This window comes from Hipposideros armiger, unplaced genomic scaffold, assembly GCF_001890085.2.
Source record: "Hipposideros armiger isolate ML-2016 unplaced genomic scaffold, ASM189008v1 scaffold_304, whole genome shotgun sequence".
Classification (NCBI taxonomy): domain Eukaryota; kingdom Metazoa; phylum Chordata; class Mammalia; order Chiroptera; family Hipposideridae; genus Hipposideros; species Hipposideros armiger.
In genome coordinates this window covers 884,349-906,606 of record NW_017731654.1, presented here as the reverse complement: position 1 = coordinate 906,606, position 22,258 = coordinate 884,349, and the positions used below count along the sequence as shown (strand labels likewise).

At 43.5% G+C, this 22,258-nt stretch overlaps 3 protein-coding genes across 12 annotated transcripts in view; 2 read left to right on the top strand and 1 right to left on the bottom strand.

Moving 5' to 3' along the window:
• Positions 1-6,241, top strand: MED31 (mediator complex subunit 31). The gene is made up of 4 exons (XM_019659852.1): positions 1-129; positions 992-1,069; positions 1,397-1,493; positions 5,881-6,241. The coding sequence occupies exons 1-4, from the start codon at positions 102-104 to the stop codon at positions 6,071-6,073; spliced, it is 396 nt and encodes a 131-aa protein (XP_019515397.1). The 5' UTR covers positions 1-101; the 3' UTR covers positions 6,074-6,241.
• KIAA0753 (KIAA0753 ortholog) overlaps positions 990-22,258 on the top strand; it is a 68,810-nt gene continuing 47,541 nt past the window's right edge. For 6 of the 10 annotated variants that reach the window (XM_019659846.1, XM_019659849.1, XM_019659845.1 and 3 more), the window contains exons 1-2: positions 9,760-9,842; positions 15,210-15,370. In XM_019659846.1, the coding sequence (XP_019515391.1) occupies positions 15,275-15,370 (96 nt within the window). In that variant the 5' untranslated portion in view covers positions 9,760-9,842; positions 15,210-15,274. Of the gene's footprint in view, positions 1,070-1,409; positions 1,494-9,759; positions 9,843-13,706; positions 14,548-15,209; positions 15,371-22,258 lie in introns of those variants that run through there. The other 4 variants (XM_019659844.1, XM_019659842.1, XM_019659850.1 and 1 more) reach the window with 4 other exon arrangements.
• Positions 7,300-9,491, bottom strand: TXNDC17 (thioredoxin domain containing 17). The gene is made up of 4 exons (XM_019659860.1): positions 9,243-9,491; positions 8,604-8,685; positions 8,093-8,168; positions 7,300-7,481 (listed from the first exon to the last, which is right to left on the bottom strand). The coding sequence occupies exons 1-4, from the start codon at positions 9,385-9,387 to the stop codon at positions 7,413-7,415; spliced, it is 372 nt and encodes a 123-aa protein (XP_019515405.1). The 5' UTR covers positions 9,388-9,491; the 3' UTR covers positions 7,300-7,412.

Sequence of the window (22,258 nt, the reverse complement as noted above, 5' to 3'; positions counted from 1 at the left end):
GCCCCGCGATAGGAAGGCGGAACCGCGCTTTCCGGAACTTCCTCCGCCACTCTCAGCGGTTGCTGTGCCGGGCTGGTGGCGTTTTCGCATCATTGCTCGTGATGGCCGCGGCTGTCGCTATGGAGACAGGTCAGTAGCTCTGAGTCGCGAGTCTTCTTGCGCAGAACTACCCCGGCCTCAGACACCTCCGACGTCCCTGGACTCCTTGCAGGCCTGCCTCCCGGCGGGGTTAGAGTTCGGACCCGGAGGCTCGGGGGCTCTTGTAGCGTTTGGAAAGAAGGTAGTTTGGCCTTTTCAGAGTTTTGATTGGTTCGCAGACCTTTTTTTGGCTTGCTAGTCAAACACCGACCCTACGGGCTTCCTGGCCTGGGCAAGACTGACTGAGAGGAGTTAGTTCAATCTTAAACCGTCTCCTCGACTTGTTTTCTCCCTCTCAGATGAACTGCAGAACTTTGAAATATCGTCGACACACTTGTATATTTTTCCGCCAGTGATGCCTCTCACATATGCACACACTCCCTGATCTTGCACACAACTCTGTCTCTTTTTCAGCTTGGATTCTAAACCTTTTCCTGATCGAGTTAGCATTCACTTAGCTTTTGCTTAATCACGTAACAGTTGTAACATATTATTAAAATAGGGGAAGGCACAGCTATTACCACTTACCGCAGTTATCACCGTTAAAATCCCTACATAGTGACTCACAAGAGATAAATATCCTGTTTCTTGTGTTTCCTATTATTTTTTTTTATGACTTCTCTTTGTAGAGAAACTTCTAACTTAATCCTTTTAATCGGGGCTTTGCTTTCCTTAGCCTTCTAAGGAAGGTTTATCTCTTCCCACACCCAGGATAGGCAAAAACGATCACCTGCCCCTTATGTAGAAATGTATCTCAGCATTGGTCAGGTTTCCTTACGGTTTTCTTCCTACAAATCAATATTATTATACAATGACCTTTATTTGGGATGATTTTTGCTATCTTTTCTCCTAGATGATGCTGGAAATCGACTTCGGTTTCAGTTGGAATTGGAATTTGTGCAGTGTTTAGCCAACCCAAATTACCTTAATTGTAAGTTGTTGAGCATCTCATGAGTAGCTATTAATGATTTCTGACAGAACAGTTGCAGTTCATAATGGTGTCCAATTTTATACATTCACAATTGAACGGAATTACTGCTACACTTATACTGGTGTGTGTGTGTGTGTGTGTGTGTGTGTGTGTGTGTGTGTGTGTGTGTGTGTATGTGTATGAGCAAAATCGGACTTGTTTTTCGAATTCAGTGTGTGTTGATGGTGGGGCTGTTATGTAAGTGAATTCTTTATGTTAGGAGTACAAATCAGTAGTTCAAGGATTGGTTTGCTCTACAGATGTATTTTTTTTTTTTATGCCTTTCAGTTCTTGCCCAAAGAGGTTACTTCAAAGACAAAGCTTTTGTTAATTATCTTAAGTACTTGCTTTACTGGAAAGAACCAGAATATGCCAAGTATCTAAAGTAAGTTTATTTTTTATAGTCCTAAATATGTATATACCTTATTATACTCCAAAACACTGCTATTTAACAGACTTATTAGTTTCACACTGGTAAAAATATATTTTGAATCTTTCCACTTCTTTTAGTTGCCACCACCTTATAAGACACACTCATCTCTAACTTGAATTACTGCAGTAATCTATTCTCTGGTTAGCTCTGCTTCCATTCTTACCTTCCCCCCTCTGCACCCCCCTCAGCCAAACAAAGGAAAATAATTTTCTACACAGAAGCCATATTGATTCTTAAAAATGTGAATCACATGTTACTTTCTTGCTTAGACTCTTTCACTGATTTCCCATTGCATGCAGAATAAAATCCAGTCTCCTGAGCTAAAGTTCTATATGATCTGGCTCTATCTTTATCTGACCTTATCTTGTACCATTCACCCCATCTCACTGGTTTTCTGACCCCAAGGAACCCACATTCTATAAATGCAAGGAGATAGCCATGGGCTGAAAATTAAAGAATGTAGGAAGAGGTAGTGGTAAAGAAGGTTTTCTGGAGGAGGTAGCCTTACCTGTGTCTTAATAGCTACAGTTTTTTTTTTTAGGGCCTCCTAAGTGCCAAGTACTGTACTCATTTAAAACACACACACACACACATACCAGGTTGTGCAACAGATGCACGACTAAATTGCAAGAAGCATGTTATAATCACAAAGCTATTTTTGGTGGGAAAAAAATAATCTTTGAATTCACACCTCAGCTTTGTTTTAACTCGGTAGTCAGAAAGCAGTAGTGAAACTTTTTGTCTTTTTCTTTTCTAAACAAACACAAGTTTGAGAGGAAAATGTTTCATACTTGTAGTTTATCCAAGTCACTTTTCTGATCTGTGTCTAATAGCTGATTCACAAAGCCCACATCCTTCTGCTGCCTGCGGGACCCTTTGTACCCTTACTGGCCCTTTATAAACAACCACTTATTTAAAAACCTAGAGAAAATACTTTTTTATTATTGGGTTGTCGGAAAAGTCATGTCGCATTTTTGCAACGAAAAACAAATACATCATGACTTTTCCAACAACCTAGTAGATTGCAACATGTATGTATGTAGACTTAGAGACTCAGTGTTGGACACTGAGTCTTGAGTCTTAGACACCATCAAGTTCACACACAACACTGCTGAGATGATCGTCTACACTGTGGTTAGAGGTTTCCAGTGAGCACATATTGCTCTGTTCAGGGACAGCCAATTCCATTGTTAGTTAAATGCTACAAAGTTCTTCCTTGTATTGTGATATAACTCCGTGTAGCTTCCACCCAGTGTCCCCAGCTTTGTCCCTGAATTTAGAATCAGTCAATTGCTCTATGGAGACAATGGCCCTTCAGATATTTAAATTCAAGAGAGTTTGCATATTAACCCCTGTGGGCGTATCATTCAGTCTGCACAAGGTTTTTGTTATTTTACTAGTTGCCAACATTTAAAGATTGCAGAGTTTCATATAATCATCCCAATTTCTAGCTACTCTTTGAAATCTGGACGATCTGGTAACTCCAGGTCTTCTTTCTCGCAAATCAATGACTGGCTAGTGCTGAGAGGAGCAACTGCTTCTTCTAGACATTTTCCACCATTTGGCCTGCTTCACTAACAGCCAGTATCTGCACTATACTGTCTCTTTTACATTTATTTTTCTCAACTACCTCCAGTCCTTTCTCATCTGCCCTCCTTTGGATATTTTGCAGTCATGCCTTATGTTATTCAGCCGAGAACTAAACACAGGCTTTCAGATGGAAGGGTACCATATAGCACTTTTTTCTTTATACAGATATTACACTTCTGTTAGTTCACCTTAAGTTTACATTACCTTTTTTGGGGGGTGGGTGGGAGGCAAGGATTCACATTGTTGACTTGCTGAGAGCTTTATGTGAACTAAAATTCTTCAGTTCTTATTTTCATTAATACTATTAATTGAGTTTGCCATTTATATTTGCTCACTTTTTAAAAATCTAAATGTAGAACTTTCCTTTTGTACCTCATATTGTTGATTAATTCTGTAATTGTAGCCTATCAAGATATTTATAATTTCTTATTGTCACTTAATGTATTCTGAGCATTGTCTTCAGTAAGTTTGATAAATGATCACTGTGTATCTAAATTCCCGTTATTGACTAAATGCTACTTAAGACCATTCTCTTGGTTGTCACATTAATTTATTTTACAAATGAAGCAATTAACCTTAGGGAGGTTAAGTACCTTGTTCAAGGCCACCCAGCTGGTGAGTGGAAGAGCTGGTCTTCAGCCCCTTTTTATTTACCTAAGCCCTCACAGAGGGAACTAGCCAGGGTAGGTGTGAGCAGGGCATGCCAGGCTTAGCCGCTAACAACTGCAAGTAACCATGAACCTTTGGAGTGTCCCTGATATTCAGTGAGGGCCTCAGCCCAGCAGCGTTGGTATCACTTGGAAGCTTGTTAGAAATGCAGAGCTCAGGCCCCACCCCAGACCTGCTAAATCCGAATCTGCATTTTAGGAAGGGAGTCATGTGCATATGAGAATTTGAGAAGCACTGCTGTAGTCATTGTTTTCCAAACTTTCCTCACTTGCACAATTTTGGTTTGTGTACTTCCTGTGTGCTTTCATGGTTTTTAATTGACTCATTTAAATTTTGTCTTGCCTGTACAAAATAATTTCACTTACAAAACAGCTTGGAAAAATAGTAAACAGAATTCCTGTATATTCTTCACTCAGATATTGTAAATGTTAACATCTTATATAACCATAGTACAATGGTCAAAATCAGAACATTAACATTATTATCTAATCTCATTATCAGACCTCATTCAGATTTTGCAAGCTGTCTTACTAATGTTTTACTATGTTTGATAGTATCAAGTTTAGGCTCTCATGCTGCATTTTGTCATGTCTTCTTAGTCTCCTTTACTCTTGAGTTCATCAGTCTTTTTTTTTTTTTTTTTTTTTTTTTTTTTTTTTTTTTTTTTTTTTTCTATGACCATGACACAGAAGTGATCTTGAATCCTTCTAGGGTATATCAGGAGTCTCATAGGAAGTCAATTTACCCACCACTGATGATGTTAGTTTTGATCATTCGGGTGAGGTGGTGGCTACATTTTCTCCTATCAAGTTACTATTTTTTTCTTTTATATTTAATAAGTATCTTATGAGGAGATACTTGAAACTGTAAATATCTTGTTTTATCATTTTTACCCACTAATTTTAGCGTCTATTGAAGATACTTGCCTCAAAGAATTTTTACTATGGTAACTTTCTAATTACATCATTCTTTCTATATTTATTAGTTGTAATTCAGTTGTAAGAAACTCTTGTTCCTGATTTATGTATTCCTTTAAAAACTTAATATCAGTATGGACTCTTGGATTCTTATTTTTATTTTGTGGATTATAATTATGTATTTTCTTGCTGTAGTGATTCCAGGTAATGGCCATTGGGGACCCCCTCAAATTGGCTCCTGACTACTTCAAACATACCTTTATCATAATTTTTTGAGCACTTTTCTTTGGCACTACATAATCCAGACTCATCTTGTACTTTCCCTGCCGTAGCTCTAGAATCAGCCATTTCTCCAGGGTACCCTGGAAAACGTGATTTAAAACCCATGATCTGGGTACTAAGTGTGCTCATTGGTACCAGTCTCATTGCTTCTAGGCCCTCTCAACACACAAAGCTAGGAATTCTGTGTATATATACATGTACACATATCTATTTCTGTATCTGTCTAAATATTAAGTCATAAGTTCATACTGATATTTTCAATTCCAGCTCAGTAACAGAGTTCATTCTCACCTTCCCCTTTATCTGTCTCTTTTTCTAATAGCCAGAAATTTGGCTGTCTTTATCCATAGTACATTTACTTGCATATTTATTCAGTCTTACAGAATTCATAATTTTAGAATTGGTATATCCCCATGGAAATCTAGAATACAATATTTGTGCATAGTTCTTTCTGAAATTGACTTTTAGAATACAAGTTGTCTTTTTATTCTTAATGATGGAAAACCAATAGTTATCAATTAAACACATAATTACTAAAATAAAAATGTTCATGTTCCTCATCTTGGAAACCACCAGACTAGAACAGCATGATTTGCCCCCAAATGTTGACTCTGCTTACCAGTTATTGTGTGGTCTTGGGCAAGTTACTTAATATTTCAGAACTTAACTTTTCTCACTTTTGGAAATTGTGTTTACTGCTGACTTTTGATCACTAGCTTCTTTGCCTCAGTAAGAAAAAACAGACTTGATACTACCCAAGTGTACTAAGTTTAATGTTATAGAAGCGGTAGGCTACAAGATCATTTTTGCATAGCTGACTCAAGAGCTTGGCATTATTGACTTAAATTATATTGATCATTAACTTATAAACTTAAACCCAGGTACCCTCAGTGTTTACACATGTTAGAACTGCTCCAATATGAACACTTCCGCAAGGAGCTGGTGAATGCTCAGTGTGCGAAATTTATTGATGAGCAGCAAATTCTGCACTGGCAGCACTATTCCCGGAAGCGGATGCGCCTTCAGCAAGCCCTGGCAGAGCAGCAACAGCAAAATAACACATCAGGAAAATGAAAAGCTGGATCCAGACCAGGCTCTTAAGACATGTATATATTGCTTTTGTACAGTGAAGACAAAAAGACTTCCTACCTACCTTTATTGTGGCAGCACCTAAACCCTTTAGTGTGCTATTTCATCCAGCTAACTTTTTATTGTTAATAGATTATTTCTGTTGAACCAAAACCATTCTTTGATTTACCTGTGGATTTTTAACATTATTAGTATTTAACACATTCAATTGAATAAGACCAGAAATGTTAGGTGCTTTAAATCTGTTTAAAGAGGCAGTGGGGATGGGGCAAGGGACGGGCCACCAAATATCCCGAACTCAGCCTATCTATGTTCCTGGTGTACAGTAGGTACACGTCCTAGGGCACGTCCACAGGGAACCTTACTATCCCTCAGATCAGCTACCCTACCCCTCTTATCTACAGAATGAGAGGAGTGGAGTCAGTGACCTCAAAATGAGAGAGCAAGAACTGCATAGTTTCTTAAACTCTGCAGGAGAGAACATACCTACATCGCTACTTGCTTTGCAGGAGCTTTATGGAAGAACCATTGGTATGTTGCTGACCTAGTGATGGCAGGAAGATTGGTGGTTAACTAGTAATTGGACTCTTGACCTTACACTGGAACAAGGATGAGGAGCCTCAAATACTTGTGCTTATTTGGGAAAGCTAACATTTGGCAGGTATCACAAGCCAGGCACTGTGTTGTTTAGATGCATTCTCATTTTTTTCTCAGAGTAATCCTTGTTCTTATAGGTGGAGGTTTAGACAGGTGAAGTAACTTGCCTGTGGTTACACAGCTAGTAAGTGGTAACTGGTGTGACCGACTCATGGGCCTGAGTCCTTCCCACCACTGGGTTATATAGTCTCTAGCCTCTCTGCCACCCGCCTCATCCCAGATAGTGAAGCACATTCAGACAGTTGTAAAACAAAACTGCATGCATGAAGCGGAGGCTGGGTTAGATGAGATGTACTCTCCTTCAGTGGTTAGGTTCAGGTCTAAATTCTAAAGCCAAAGGAGGTGTTTGAGGAATGACATTTCTTTGTAAATTCGTGGAATTTAAGGTAAAAGATCCTAACTCCTTTAGGGATGTGGAAGCTGTCTTAATTTCTTATTACCTCCAGTAATACATTCCTTTGTGCTAATACTGCCATTCCTGAAGACTTATTTTACCTATATCTCAGAGGGTTCACAAGCATTTTAATATAGCACTCCATTATTTAGACATATACTAATTTTTTTACATCATAATTTTTTATTGCTCACATGAATTCAAAGCAAGCATGCAGTTTTTTTAATACTAGAGCAAATCAGGAAATCAAGACATAATTGCCATCATCAAATCTTAATCTTCAGAGAACATCATCTCCACAAGGTTGGCCTGAAGACACTCAGATTCTACCAGTTTTTGAGGCTGTAAGAGAAGAACAGTCAAATTTTAACCCACAACTACAAAAATGTTATTAGGAGAGGATAGAATTGTTCTGTCTTGAATGACACAAACAAAAATTATGCCATTCAGGAATTATCAACCAGTTGTAACAAGTTTTATGAAATGGTTAAGATATTTGCTTTAAGATGAATCACTTGGCTCTAACTTAGAGACTAAAACAGGAGACAGCAAGTCTAATGCCAACCCTCTTCCCCTCATCTCTTTAATTTAGAATCCCAGGGCCATGACTAAACTAGAGGAGGTACCTTTTCTTTTCAACCAGAATTATGAATTAAATGGAAAACCACCATTGATGCCAGTGTTGTAAGAAATTATCTGTAAACCAACTTTCTTGAACAGTGCTTATACAATTTTTAAATTAATAACTTTTAAAAAGGAAAAACATGTAATATTTAGATATTTGCATTATTCATAGTTTATTGGGATTGGCCACAGCGGGATGAACAGATGCACTGAACAGGAATGTGATGTTTGCGATGGAATATCAAGACCTTTTCAAATTTGAATCCAGAACAAGTTAAAAAGTTTTGACAGGGTGAATTGTACCCCCAACACATTAGAGAAATACTCACAGTTCCATATTTCAGTAGTGTAGGCACTGCAGTTACTTTTAAGTTTTTTCTGAAGTCATTATTTGGATCTTTCCAACTATTTTGAAAAGAAAAATTGATCATGAAAAACATTTACTTGGTTTCTTACATTTTGCTTAATAGTTTACATATTCCTAAATTTAGTCTTTTAGTTATTGTTCTTGTTGTAAACATTTAAAAAAACCCCAAAAACCCTGGGGACCGTGACTTGTCTATTCCCCTGAGTAAAATATTTCATTTAAAGTGTGTCTAAGATATAAAATAAATGTAAAGACAATTAAGTTCTGAACTGACACCAGCCAAACTCATTGCATTATCCTTACCTAATACAAGTGGCTGAATATTCAAAATTTTAATTTGTATTTAATGTCTTATAATTGCTGGACTTATCAGACTACCTTAGAATGTAGAACCTGAGTCCTGAGGCCCTTCCGGTCTTAAGTTTGCAAGAGTCTTAGTGCATGTCTGAGAAATAGTACACATTGCCACTTACTAAGGTTTTTCTCCTACTTGGCAGTAGATGAACACACATCCTTCACAAATGTGCTTCAGCCCCTGTCGGACGACTGGTTCAGCTTTTAAAAAGTAGATACAAAGTAATTACACATCAACTGTACAATCAGGCACAGATACACAGTGCCCTTCTCCCCTCCCCTCAGTGTTGCTAGGAACTCAGACTTTAACCTACGGTTAACGGAGATTAACAGAAGTCAGGTGTTCTCTGATTTGAGAGCCACTTGAAGAAGGACTAAGTCCCAGTCCTGATATGTCCCCACACCACAGCGCCCATAGCAATGGAAGGCATCAATATCTGCTGACAGCCAAAGGAGACCAATTCACGTCTACTGTTATGACATTAATCATTGGGGACGTGAAAAGTTTGAAAGGACTGGCTTCCAAGATTGTATGGGTCGGATGGTACAAAGAGCATTAGGGGCGGGGAAGGACTTAATAGCAGGAGAGAAGGGAACGGGGTAGGAGAAGGAGGCAAAAGAGGCAAGATGACAGCTCTGATCGCCCTGCAGATCTCCGGGGGCAAGACTACCTCCTCTGCCTCAACCCCGCTCTCTGGCCATAGCCTCGGCCTTCCTGTCACTTCCTCTGGGCAGCAGCCCCCGAATCCCGGCCTTACCCTGCACGCAGTCGGGGCACCAGCTTTTCCCTTCAGCGTCCTTAGAACCGGTAAAGTACGCGAAAATGGTCTTCCCTTTGTGCTGCTCCACAGCCCGGCTGAAGTCCTCGAAACCGGACACACTCACCTCCTCGTAGTGGGCCATCGGGAATGCGCGCGGCGGACAGCTGCAGGAGTCTTTGGGTCGCTCTGCTGGGACACGGGCCCCATGTGGGGCGGAGCGAAGCTGTTTCCGGGTGGTCAAGGAGCAGGGCGGTGCCTAAGGGAGCCCACAAAACTAGGAGGTGCTACGGGAGCCTCTGAAGGCCATAACTCACCCGTACTGTCTTTCCGCTCTCACTTCTCCGATCTTTCGGTGCTGGCTCCATTGCGAAATCCAGGCTCTGCCCTAATCTGGTCTGGGCCCCAGCTTCATGTACAGCGGCTACAAAAACTGTCTCCGCGCCGCCCCAGAACCCTTAGGTGGCTTAGGATTCCTAACGGCTCCCAAGCCGCCCTGCGCCTGTTGCTATGGCGACTAGGCGCACAGCCGGAAGCGAGGCCTAATCGGGACCCTCGTCCCCGCCCACTTCCCAGTAGCCGCGCCTCGCCTTAGGCCAGGTGGGCTTGGGCCGGGGCTGGGGGGATTCTGGGAAGCTGCGTTAGGAATCATGGACCTGGGGGAGAGGAGACCTTGACCCGGGGCGGTTCCTGCCGCTCGTCGCCCCCAATTACCTATTCTCCTGCCTAGGCTTTGGGGGTGCCCGGGACCGGGGGGCGGGCGTGCAGGACTGGGCGGGGGTGGGGGTCTGGAAGGGAATAAGGGTACGAGGTTGGAGCTGAGTGTGAGTGCGTGTGTGGAGCAGTCTTGGGAACGAGGTGTTAAGACAAAGTGCCCTGGGGCCGCGTTGGGGAAGACGGGTTTTGTCGTCGAGCTATGAGCAGGGCGGCTGGCCGCGGGGCCTTGCCTCGGCTGCGCAGGGGCGAGCGAGTGACAGAGATGCCGGGCCGCTGTGTGGGGCCCAGCAGGTCGGGGCGCGGAGTTCGGCGGCCATGGGGGAAGAGGTGGGGTGCAGGGACGTCCCGAGGCCGTGGAGCTAGGCGCCGGATGAGGTCCTCGGTGTGGGGGACGCGCTGTGTGAGTGCAGAAAGGCTGCAAGACTGTCGGCAGCCATGGGGGAGAAGACAGGCGGCGGAGACAGTTGAGGCGGAAGGGGCGAACGAGGCTTCGGAGACACCTGGCACTGCAGGCTCTATTGAGTCTGCAAGGGACCCCGGGGCTGTGTGGGTGAACGGAACTGTGGGGGAACCCCAGGTGGTGGGGCCTGCCGGGTCTGTGTGGGTGACTGGCATTGGGGGGGAGCAGGAGGAGGAGGAGGAAGAGGAGGAGGAGACGGTTTATAGGAGTCCTCGGGGCTGTGAGAGAAAAGGCCGCCCAGGATCTATGGGGCATGAGAGTATTCTGGAACTGTGGCTGAAGGTGCAGGCTATGAGGGCAGCTTCGGGATGCGGGGAAGGAAGCCGAGTCCAACTCCTTCCTGTGCCAGCCGGAGAAGGGCCAGTTGAAAGGGGTGTACCTGGCCGGGCTTCATGGATAGAGACCAGCCGTGGTGGTCTCACAGGACCGTGGGTGAAGGGACAGGCTAGGACAGTCCCCCAGGCCGCAGGAACATCTACAGCTAGTGACCTAGGGCCAGGCTGTGAGAGGTCCGCAAGCTTGTGTGGGCAGGGACACGCTGTGAGGGCGCCTCCTGTGGGTGTGCCTGGGACTGTGGAGGCAAGGTCTGGGGTTGCACCACATCTGCTGGGGAGAGGACAAGCTGTGGGGGTGCCTGGAGCTGTGGAGGAGATAGGTTATGGCGCTGCTCCGGGCCCTTGGCCAAAAGGACCGACTATGGGAGTTCCTGGGGCCATGGTGTGGCCTGAGGCTGTGGAGGTGCCCAGAGCTGTGGAGGGAGGGAGAGGCTGTGGGGGTGCTCCAGGTCTGTGGGAGAGAGGGCAGTCAGTACAGGTGCCTGGGGCTGTGGCACAGGAGGCAGTCTGTGGGGATACCCTAGGCCTGTGGGGCAGGGGACAGGCCACGGGGGTGCCTGATGCTGTGGAGGAGGTAACTGCCTCTGTGGGTGTTCCAGGCATGTGGCGGAGCAGACAAGCTCTGGAAGACATAGGCCCTAGGGGTATCCCTGGCCCATGGGGCACTGGACAGCCTGTAGGGGTGCCTTGTTCTACCGAAGAGGAAACTAGACGTGGCGGTGACCCAGGATTCAGTGAAAGGGGACAGGCTGTGTGGGTAGAGACAGGCTCTGGAGGTGACCGAGGGTCATGGGAAGCTGCACAGACTGCGGAGGTATCTAGTCCTGATGAGCACAAGGCAGGTCCTGGGGGTGCTCCAGGCCTGTGGGGTGTAGGACAGGCCATGGGAGTACCTAGGGCATTGGGCAAGGAGACAGGAGGCGGGAATGTCCCGGGTGTGTGGGGAACAGAACCTGTGGGGGTGTCCCAGGCTGGGCTGGGACTGGGAGCCAGGAGCGAACATGGGCAGTATGGTGGCATCCCTGGCCTGTGGGACAGGCAGCAGGCAGTGCGGGTACCTTTGGCTGATGCAGTGCCAGGGTTTGTTGGGGAGGAGACATGCTGTGGGAATGTCCTGAGTCTGTGGGAAAGGAGGCAGACTATGGGGGAGCAAGAGGCTCTGGTGCCTGCCGCTTTAGGGGTATGTGGGTCTGTGGATCAAGAGGCTGGCTATGGGGATATTTCATGTTTGTGCAGGAGGAGACAGGCTGTGGGCTTGCCTGAGACAGTGGGGCTGTCCGAGGCATCGGGCATGCCCAAGCACAGGTGCACTCCTGCAGCAGGGCTACCCACAGCGATGGATGTGCCTGGGTCCGGGAGGGTGCCTGCTGCTGTGTGGGTGTCTGGCCCGACGTGTCCGGAAAGCAGCTCTAGCGATGTCCTGAACCTGTGGGAGAGAGTTCATGCTGCCAGAATACCTGTGGCTTCAGGGGTACCCGTGTCTCCCGAAGAGCTGTGGCCCGTGAGAGAGGATGCTGGCTCTGCGGCTTTTCTGGGAGCGTGGGGAAGGAGACAGGCCAGTGGGGTTCCCACGACTGACAGGGTTTCTGTGGCTCCTGAGGTAGCTGGGCTTGTCGGGGAGGAGACTGGCTCTAGGGGTGTCGCAAGATCTTGGGGAAGGAGACAGAGTGCTAGGGTTCCTGTGGCTGCTGAGCTGTCCATGGCTCCTAGGGTGCCTGGTCCTCTGGGAGTGGAGACTGGCTCTGGGGGTTTCTCGCACTTGCCAGGAAGGAGACAGATTGCAGGGGTGCCCTTAGTTGGCGGAGTGCCCGTGGCTCCCAGGCCAGTGTGGGAGGAGACGGATTCTGGGGGTGTCTCGGGCTTGTGGGGAGAGAGAGAGACAGTGCAAGGAGCTGCAGATGCCAAGGGCCCCACAAGAATGGTGATGCCCACCACTGCCAGGATGCCTGGGCCCAGAGGGGAAAAGATGGGTCCTGGGGATGTCTCAGGCTTGGCAGGAGGGAAGCAAACTGCAGGGGTGTCCATGGCTGTGGGGCTGTGCACAGCTTCGGGGGTACCTGGGCATGTGAGGGGGGAGACACTCTCTGGGAGTCTCTTGGGCTTATCAGAAAGAAGACAAACTGCTGAGATGCCTGTGGCTGCTAGAGTTTCCATGGCTGTGGGAGCACCTACAGCTGCTGGGGTTCCTGGACCGATAGTGGGTGATACTAACTCTGGGGATGTCTCAGTTGTATGGGGAAGGAGACCGGCGACTGAGGTGCCTGCTGCTTCCAGGGCTTCAGGACCTGTGGACAGGGAGACTGGCTCTGAAGGTGTCTCAGGCATGTGGAGAAGGAGGCCCAGTGGAGCAGTCCCTGAGGCTGTGAGGGTACCTCTGTCGTTGGGGGTGCTTGCAGCTGTAGGCGTTCCCGTGGCGGGGCACGTGCCTGCTGCAGTGTGGGTGACTGGGTCTACGGGAGAAGAGACAAGTGCTGCTGTCTCAGGCCTCACAGTAGTGCGGGAACAGTCCGCAGAGGGACCTGGGCCTTCAGAGGAGGAGACAGGACGGAGAAGCATCCTGGGGCTAGCAAGGAGTAGCCCGGCCGCAGGGACGTCTTACACCTGTGGGCGTGGGAACAGGTTATGGACCTGCCCAGGGTCTGTAGAGGAAGAAACAGACTATCCAAATGTGCCAGGATTGTCAGGGACAGGAACGACCATGGGGGTGAATGACGCTGTGGAAGAGCCCCCAGTTTCAAGGGAGGAAACAGGTGGCCATTTCAGAGGTCACCCACAGCAGAGTGGGAGGGGTCAGGCTGGAGGAGCGTCTGGAATCAGAGTGGGAGGGAACAACTTGGGAGGAAATTGTGTGGGGGAGGACAGATTGAGGGGAGCATTCCAGTAGTCTGTCAGGAACAAGTTGGGGGGATCCTGGGACTCTTTGGGAGGGAACAGTTTGGGGGGAGATTTGTCCTGGGTTGTGGATGAAGGTACAGGCTGTAGGGGTGTCTCAGGATGGGGGAGAGAGATACTTTGTGGAGATGTCGCACGGTATGTGGTGTAACAAATTGGGAGGTTTCCTGGAGCAATTGGAAAGGGACAGGTTGCAAAGAGAGCAGTGTCCCAGGACTTTGTACAGGGGAACAGTTTGGGGGTGGGTGTCCCTGGACTTTATGTGTGTATGTGTGTGTGTGTGTGTGTGTGTGTGTGTGTGTGTGTGTGTGTGTGTGTAGCATCACTTAAGGTATCCTGGAACTGTGTAGATCACCTAGTTTTTTTCCTGGTGGAGAATGGATTATTAGGCCTTTGGCATCCTAGGGGGAAGTGTTGACCCCATAAATGTTGCAGACGCCCCCCAGGCTCCTTCATTCTGTGGCTCCAGCCCCTGCACTGTGGTGATACCAAGCCAGTTGGGATTGCCTTGCTCATGTGCCTCCTCCCATCTTCGTGTTTGATCATGTCTCCACAGCCTTAGAAATAAGGAATCTTGTACAACTGCCTTTATATTCCTTCAGATGTATCTGTCTTTAAGCAAATTCAGCCTACAAACGTTGGGTTTATTCAACAGCTTAAATTAAAACCTGAATTTCCCAGTTGATTTACTATGGGATTCTTTGAGAGAACAAATTCCCCAATACATTTAACACTAGTTAGTTTATGGGAAAATCAGCTTAATTCAACAAATACTGAGTTCAGTTGTCCACTATGCTCAAAGCACTGTGTTGTGGGAAATATCAGAGAAGAGCAAGACAAGGCCCTTACCCTCAAGGAACCTTGTCTAGCTGGGAAGATGGGACATATACCTGTGACATAGGTAAATGACAACCTAAGACAAACACGTGATGAGGACGGGGATAATGAAGTGTCTCTCAGGAGGCATTCAGACTAGGGAAAGGCAGTGATAAGAGTACACCCCATAATGGCTTACACAATGCTTTTGTATGTTTTATCTCACTGTACAGGATGGGGAGAGGATGGGGAAAATTGAAGATTTAGAGAGGTCATTCCACTGTTAATGGCAGATCCTGGCATAAATCTTAGATATCCTGATCTTGTAGGTTTATGTCCTTTTGAGCTACCTAGTAAAGCATGACTGCTCTTTGTCTAGTGGTTAGGATCTATTGATGTGGACTGTATGTCCGTAAAACCGCCCAGCTAGGAAGTGCTTGTTTACCATAATAGCTCTGGGGAATCATGTCTTACTGGAGACCCTTGAGATTTGAAATTTAGAATGAAAATGGCCCAAGAGATGGTTATGAAAATAGTGTGTCCCCCTATTCTTTTGGAAATTTCAAAAGTGTCGTTGCTTTTGTAAATGAAAGAAACTCATATCAGTCTTCGCGCATTTGCTCTGTAGTATGAGGTTGCTATGGACTACTTGTAGAAAACTGTTTCGTGAGCATGGCTCTGTGTTTTACTTATTCTTTCCCTTTGTTTGAAGACGCTTGGTCTGAAAGTAGCTTTCTTTCATTTTAGGCAATGGTTTTAGGGAAGAAGTGTTGGCTGATGATTAGCCTTTCACTATTGCTCTAAACCGTGACATGATGGGACCAGGCAGACAAGCTTCAACCTGTGTTCATCTAGCATCTGGTGTCCAGCTGGATGGGAGGAGTGACCCCATGGGACTTCAGACCCAGGTAGTTTTGCTTTTCTCTTCATATTTTATTCTGAAACATTTTAAACATAAAAGCTGAAAGAAAATGACAACGAACACCTTTTAAACCTATTTCTAGTTTCAACAGTTGTAACAATTTGTCCTGTTTTTTTTTATCTACCCAACTCTCTAAAATGCTTGCAGAACTATTTCAAAGTAAGTTGCAGATATCATGACACTTCACTTCCAAATATTTTAGAATACTGATCCTAAAAATAAACTCTTCTACTTAGTCATAATACCATGATCACACCTAAGAAATGGATCAAAATTTTTTTCTAATATTATCTAACTAGTCTTTATTGAATCAGTTGTCCCAAAATATCTTTACCTCCAACATTGTTTTATGAAAATCTTCAAACATGTAGCAAAGTTGAATTTCACAGCAAATACCTAGATTCCATTACTATTTCACTATATTTAATTGCATGTTTATCCCTCTAGAATCCATTCATTAATCCATCTTATTTTTTGACATACATCAAAGTAAATTGCAGACACAGGCACCCTAACTACTTCATGTATATTATATCCTAGAATTCATTCTTTTTAACTTTTTATCTTTTGATGTAGATTTTTTATCAGAAATGAATACGTTGAAATATATACATATTGTCACATTTGCTGGGTTTTGACAAATGTATACACATGTGTAACCCATGCTGCTTTCAGGATACAGACCATTTCCATTACCCAGAAGGTTCTCTTATGCCCCTTCCCAGTCAACCCCCACCCTATTCTCCAGAGGCAACCACCTTTCGATTTTTTTCCACCACAAACCAATTTTGTCTTTTCTAGAACTTGTATAAATGGAATCATATACTATGTACTCTTTTGTAGAAGGCTTCTTTCATTGGTTATAATGTTTTTCAGATTCCTCCATGTGTTAGATGTATCAGTGCTTTGTTCCCTTTTAGTACTGAGTGGTATTCATAGCAGGAATGTGCCCATAGATTGTTTATCCATTCTGCAGTTGATGGATACCTGGGCTGTTTCTAGTCTGAGTTATTATAAATGGAGGTGCTATGAATATTCTTGTACAAATCTTTTTGTAAACATGTTTTCATTTCTCTTGGGTAAATATCTGGGAATAAAAGCTCTGGGTCACAGGATAGGTGTATGTTTAATTTTTAACAAACCAACAGAGCTTTTTCCAAAGTGGTTTTATCATTTTACATTCCTACCAACAGTAAAGGAGAGTTCCTCCAGTTACTCCACGTCTTTGCGAGCATGTAGTGTTCTTTTTAAAATTATAGCTATTCTGGACATATATGCAGTGGAATATTACTCTGCCATAAGAAAGAGTGAAATCTCACCATTTACAACAGCATGGATGGACCTAGAGGGTATTATGCTAAGTGAAATAAGTCAGACTGACAAAGACAAATACCATATGATCTCGCTTATATGTAGAATCTAAAGAACAGAATAAATGCACAAAACAGAACTAGGTTTCATAGATACAGAGAACAAACTGATGGTTATTAGATGGGAGGGGCTTGGGGGCTGGGTGAGAAGGTGAAGGGATTAGGAAGTCCAAATTGGTAGTTACAAAATAGTCATGGCAATATGTAAAGAAGAACAGTTTGGGGAATATAGCCAATAATATTGTAAAAACTATGTATGGTGTCAGATGGGTACTACACTTATTTGGGGGAATCACTTCATAAATCTTACAAATGTCTAACCACTGCGCTGTACACCTGAAACTAATATAAAATGATATTGAATGTCAACTATAATTAAAAAAAAGAGTCATATAAAGTACAGCATAGGGAATATAGCCAATGTTGTAATAACTGTGTACAGTGTCAGATGGGTAATAGACTTATTGGAGTTATCACTTTGTGAGGTATATAAATGTCTGTAATCAATTTGTTGTTTTGTACACCTGAAACTAATAAAAAAGATATGCCACAGGAGAGAGGTAGCTTTATTATATATGGAATAAGTTAATGTTTTAAATACAAGGAGTTTTTAATACCAGGGGTGCCAAAAAAATGTATACAAGTGGACACTTCAGTCAGCGTTGCTCAAGCAGTAGTTCATCATAATCAGAAGTGTCTGGACACTGATGGTAACCACTTTGAGCACCTCTTGTAATTGCAGAAGTCAAATGTGACCTGTATTCATTCATCTTTTGTTATCAGTATATATTGAGTATTACAATTTTAATAGTTGTTTTCCTTTCTTAAAATGTGTATATATTTTTTGATACCCTCTGTATATGTTTGTGTGTTGCAAAATGAGTGTTTAAACAAAGTTTTAATAAATTGCAAAAAAAAAGGAAAAAAATATATATATGTAGCCATTCTGGTGGATGTGGTTTACAAAGAAATTTTCGTTTTTAATTTGACATACGGTACGTAGTTTGAGACTGAAAGAAAAGTTGCAAGAATGGTACACTGAATTCTGGACACTCTTCTGCCAGATTTCCCAAATATTAACATTTTATTACACCCTCCCTCCCTCCCTCCCTCCCTCTTCCCTTCTTCCTCCCTCACTTTTTCTCTCTTTCTATGCACACGCACACGCACACGCACGCACACACGCACGCACACTATTTCTAAACTGGTTAAGATTAAGTTGTAGACATGATGCCCTTTTATTCCTAAGTCCTTGTGTGTGTATTTACTAAACACAAGGATTTCTCTTACATAATCATAGTACGGTGATCAAAATCAGGAAATTATGTTAAAATAATGCTATCATGTATGCTATCATGTAATCTACTGACCTTACTGAAATTTTGTTAGTTATCCTGGAAAATGTCCTTTATATTGTAGCAAAAGAAAACCCAAGATCATGTTTCTTAAGTTTCCTTTCATTTGAACCATTTCTGAGTCTGTATTTGTGTTTTGTGATATTGTCATTTTTGACAAATACAGGCCAGTTATTTGAGGATTTTTCTCTCAATTTCAGTTTGTCTGACATTTTCTCCGAGTTCAATGCAGGTTATATACTTATGGCAGGAAAATCACTGAAGTGATGCTGAGTTCTCAGTGCATCATATCAGGAAATACATGCTGCTGATTAGTCCCATTACTGGCAGTGTTAATCATTTGATTAAGGTGGTGCCTGCCAAGTTTTCCATTGTAAAGTTATTCTTTTGCCTTTTGTAATCGATAATACCTGTCTTGAGATTATGTTAATATTTTTTTACTCCGCAAACTTTCATCTACTAGTTTTAGCATTCGTTGATGATTTGCCTTAATGAATTTAGTATGATGGTTGGCAAGTGGTGACTTAATTATGTATGTATTTGTTTGTTTATTTATATCAGAGCAGGCTCATACACAGAGTCTTAACTTTATGCAATAGGTTATAATCCTTTACCCACATTATTTATTTTTATGCTCAAATATGTATTTTGATGTTCAAATCGTCTCTGACTTGGCCTATAAGAGCCATTTCAAGCTGACTCCAGTCTCTCTTTCACATGTTTTCATCAATCTTTGACTACTTTTTGGTATAAAAAGATATTCTAGGGTTAGCATATTTTTTCCCTGTCCCCGTCCTGGAATCAGCCATTTATCCAAGGTGACTTCTTCCCTTTAGCGGATAATGGAATTTAGAAATCAATGTCTGGGTACTAGATATGCTCATTGATTCTCAGGTATTATTGTTTCTAGGCGCTCTCAGGGGACATAACTGGGAAATAGCTGTATATACTTGTGTGCCATACATGCATTTATATCCACACTCACATCTGTACCCCTCCCTCTCTTTCCTTTCCCTTCTCCCTCTTTCTCCATTCTCCCCTCCCTTTCTAAGTATCTGTCTATCTGCCCATTTGTCTGAGTTCACACAGGTACCTTCAAATCCAATCCAACACTTCCCCTATTTTTAATTCCCTTATTCAACAGTGTGAATTACTTACTTGCACAATCCTAGAATGTACAAAAATGTTTCCGAATTTTAATCCATGCCTCCGCAAAAAGAGAAGCCTACAGTTTAGAATTCTCTATTTGGTTAGAGTACTTTTTATTTTTAGCCTGAGGTCATATAGTCCAAATGCTGTGTTCAAAAATTAATTGCGTTAATTTTTTTAACCCTCACTTTTTAGTGTGGTTCTGCTATTCATTTGAAATTCAGTTTGGTTTGTTAGTTTCTGTTGGTATTCATTTTTAGAGTGTCCTTCATCCTTATTCATTTTATCCTCCCTCCTTCCCTGTCTTCCTCCCTTCTTTTCTCCCTTCTTTCCTATCTCTCTACTATATGTGAAGCCCTTAACATGGTTGCAAATGCACCTGTACAAAAAGGTATATTCAGAGAAGTGTTATCCCCGCTCCCATTCCCTCTATCCTTTCCACCCAATTCCTACCCACACCCTATATATACCTAATCTTAATAGTCGCTGAATTTTATTTCCTGTGTCTCTTCTTGAACAATGATCAGACGCATGTATGTTTTCCCATGAAACATTTCTGTGCTTTTTTGAAGGGTGCTGTATTACGGATACTCTTCTTGCACTTTGCTCTTTTCACGGTACAGTATATCTGAGCAATCCCTCCACGTCCGTTCACAGAGACATTCATAGAGATCGTCCTCATTTTTGTTTTACATCTTCACAGTATTCCTTTGTGTGGATATAGCAAAGTTTACTCAGTCATTCTCCTACATGGGTATTTAGGTTGATTCCAGTACTTTGCAATTGTAAACAATACAGCAATGAGTAATCTGTGCATAGGTATTGATGGAGGTGTATCTTCAGAAAAATTCCCAGAAGTGAGACTGCTGGGACACTAAGTAAACCTACTGTATTTGCTGGCGTATAAGACGATTTTTTGGCCCTGAAAAATATGCCTCCAAGTGGGGGGTCGTCTTATACGCCAGGTACACTTCAGATAGACTGCCCATAGTGCTTGCCCCGTGCCATAGTGGCCTCCCGATGCCCGCCCACTTCATTCCACATACCGTTCAGGCATCAGCAGCGCTTCTGGGTGTATGCTCGGCTGTTATGCGATTTTACCACACTCGCAAAATCGCACACAGCCGACCATACACCCAGTATGATAGCGCAAAATCGCGAATCGCGATACCATACTGGGTGTATGGTCGGCTGTGTGCGATTTTGCGAGTGTGGTAAATTCGGGTTACCGTATATTTCTTTACATATGCATTGAAGATTCGCGATTTTGCGCTATCATGGTGCCTGTTAGAATGTTGAAGAGCTCGCACTTGCGCACTAGTGAGGTCCCAGGGAGATGCTGATGCAAGGGTGGTCCAGACTGCTATAGTGACAGGGCGGGCAAACAGGGAGCAGGGACCAATCAAATCAGGCTTTGTATACAGCCAACAGCCAACCACAATACTGCACCATTGTACAGTACAGCATAGAAAATGTCGACCAGTCAAAACCCCTATCATCCCTATCATGGCACCAGCCAAAAGAAAGAAGTATGATGCAAATTTTAAACTGAAAGTTATAAACTTTGCTAAGGAAAATAATAATTGTGCTGCTGCAAGACAATATGGAGTAACAGAAAAGATGGTTCGGGACTGGAAATCAAATGAGAAAGCATTAAAGAGTATGCCAAGGGGTAAGTGTGCATTAAGAAGAGGCACCCCACACTGGCCAGAACTCGAAAAACATGTAGCAGACATGGTGGCTCAACATCGCCAAAACGGTTATGTGGTGACACGAAATACAATACGCTTGTTTGCACTTCAGTGGGCCAAATCAAATCTGATATTGTTTTACCTTTTATTTGGTGTGTGGAAGGTGTGTGGAAGAGGGGGTAGTCTTATACGGCGAGTATATAACAAACTCTGTATTTTGAGTGGAAATGTTAGGGGGTCGTCTTATACGCCCAGTCGTCTTATACGCCGGCAAATACGGTATATGTAATTTCGTTAGATACTGTAAGGTTCCCCTCCCTAGGGATTTTACCAGTTTACGTTCCAACCAACACTCTATGAGAGTGTCTGTTTTCCCACAGCCTCACCAACAGCATGTGTTGTCATACCTTTTAATGCTGCTAATCTCTTGCTATTTCAGTGTTGTTGTTTTTTTAAAGATTTTATTAGGGAATTGGGGGAGGGGAACAGACAGGTTGCTGTCCTTTTGTTCTTCAGTCTAGTTGTGGAGGACGTCTCTTCACTGGCCCATGTTGGTATTGTGATCATTGTGTTCTTCCCCGGTGAGGCAGTCATTCGCCGGCCATTGGACGGCTGCTCACGGCAGCTCACAGCAGCTCTCGGCAGCTCACACCAGCTGCCGGCCACTCACAGTAGCTCACGGCAGCCCACAGCAGTCCCACTGCAGCCTACGCCATTGCTGGTGACTCACAGCATCCCAGCTCCAGGTTGAGCTGTTTTTCACCATCTTAGTTGTAAAGGGCACAGCGTCACTGGCCCTCATGTGGGATCCAAACTGGGGCCCTGCTGCTCAGAGCTGGCGCTCCCAAGCCAACTCTTAACCAACGAGCCACTCTGCCGGCCCTTCAGTGTTTTCTTTAAATTGTATTTTATGAGATTGACCAACTTTTTATATGTTTTAGGGCTACGTTTATATGTATTTTTGGTATATTGTCTAATCATGTGTTTTTCCCATATTCTATTTAGTTTTGATTTTTTTTCACCTTAGTTTTTAAGATTTCCTTATATTTAGGGAGCCCTTTGTATCACAAATATTTTTCTTCCAGTTTTCATTTCTTCTTTGACTTTGTGGTTTGTTTTTTTTTAACCATAAAAACCAGGTAGAAGTTGTTTTTTAAATTATTTTAATGTAGTAAAATTTATCACTCTTTTATTGCACATGGATTTTGAGTCATTAGTTAGAAAGCCTTTCTCTACACCCAGGTTAAAGAGTAATTCACCCATATTTTTTTCTCTATTATTTACATCTGTCTGCCCAGGTAATTTAGGT

Coding starts and splice junctions, on each gene's coding strand:
- MED31 (XM_019659852.1), top strand. CDS start 102: ATGGCCGCGGCTGTCGCTATGGAGACAG. Junction 130..991: donor GGCTGTCGCTATGGAGACAG/GTCAGTAGCTCT, acceptor CTTTTCTCCTAG/ATGATGCTGGAAATCGACTT. Junction 1,494..5,880: donor GAATATGCCAAGTATCTAAA/GTAAGTTTATTT, acceptor ACTTAAACCCAG/GTACCCTCAGTGTTTACACA.
- TXNDC17 (XM_019659860.1), bottom strand. CDS start 9,387: ATGGCCCACTACGAGGAGGTGAGTGTGTCCGGTTTCGAGGACTTCAGC. Junction 8,686..9,242: donor GTGCCCCGACTGCGTGCAGG/GTAAGGCCGGGA, acceptor ACTTTTTAAAAG/CTGAACCAGTCGTCCGACAG. Junction 7,482..8,092: donor CACTACTGAAATATGGAACT/GTGAGTATTTCT, acceptor CTTCTCTTACAG/CCTCAAAAACTGGTAGAATC.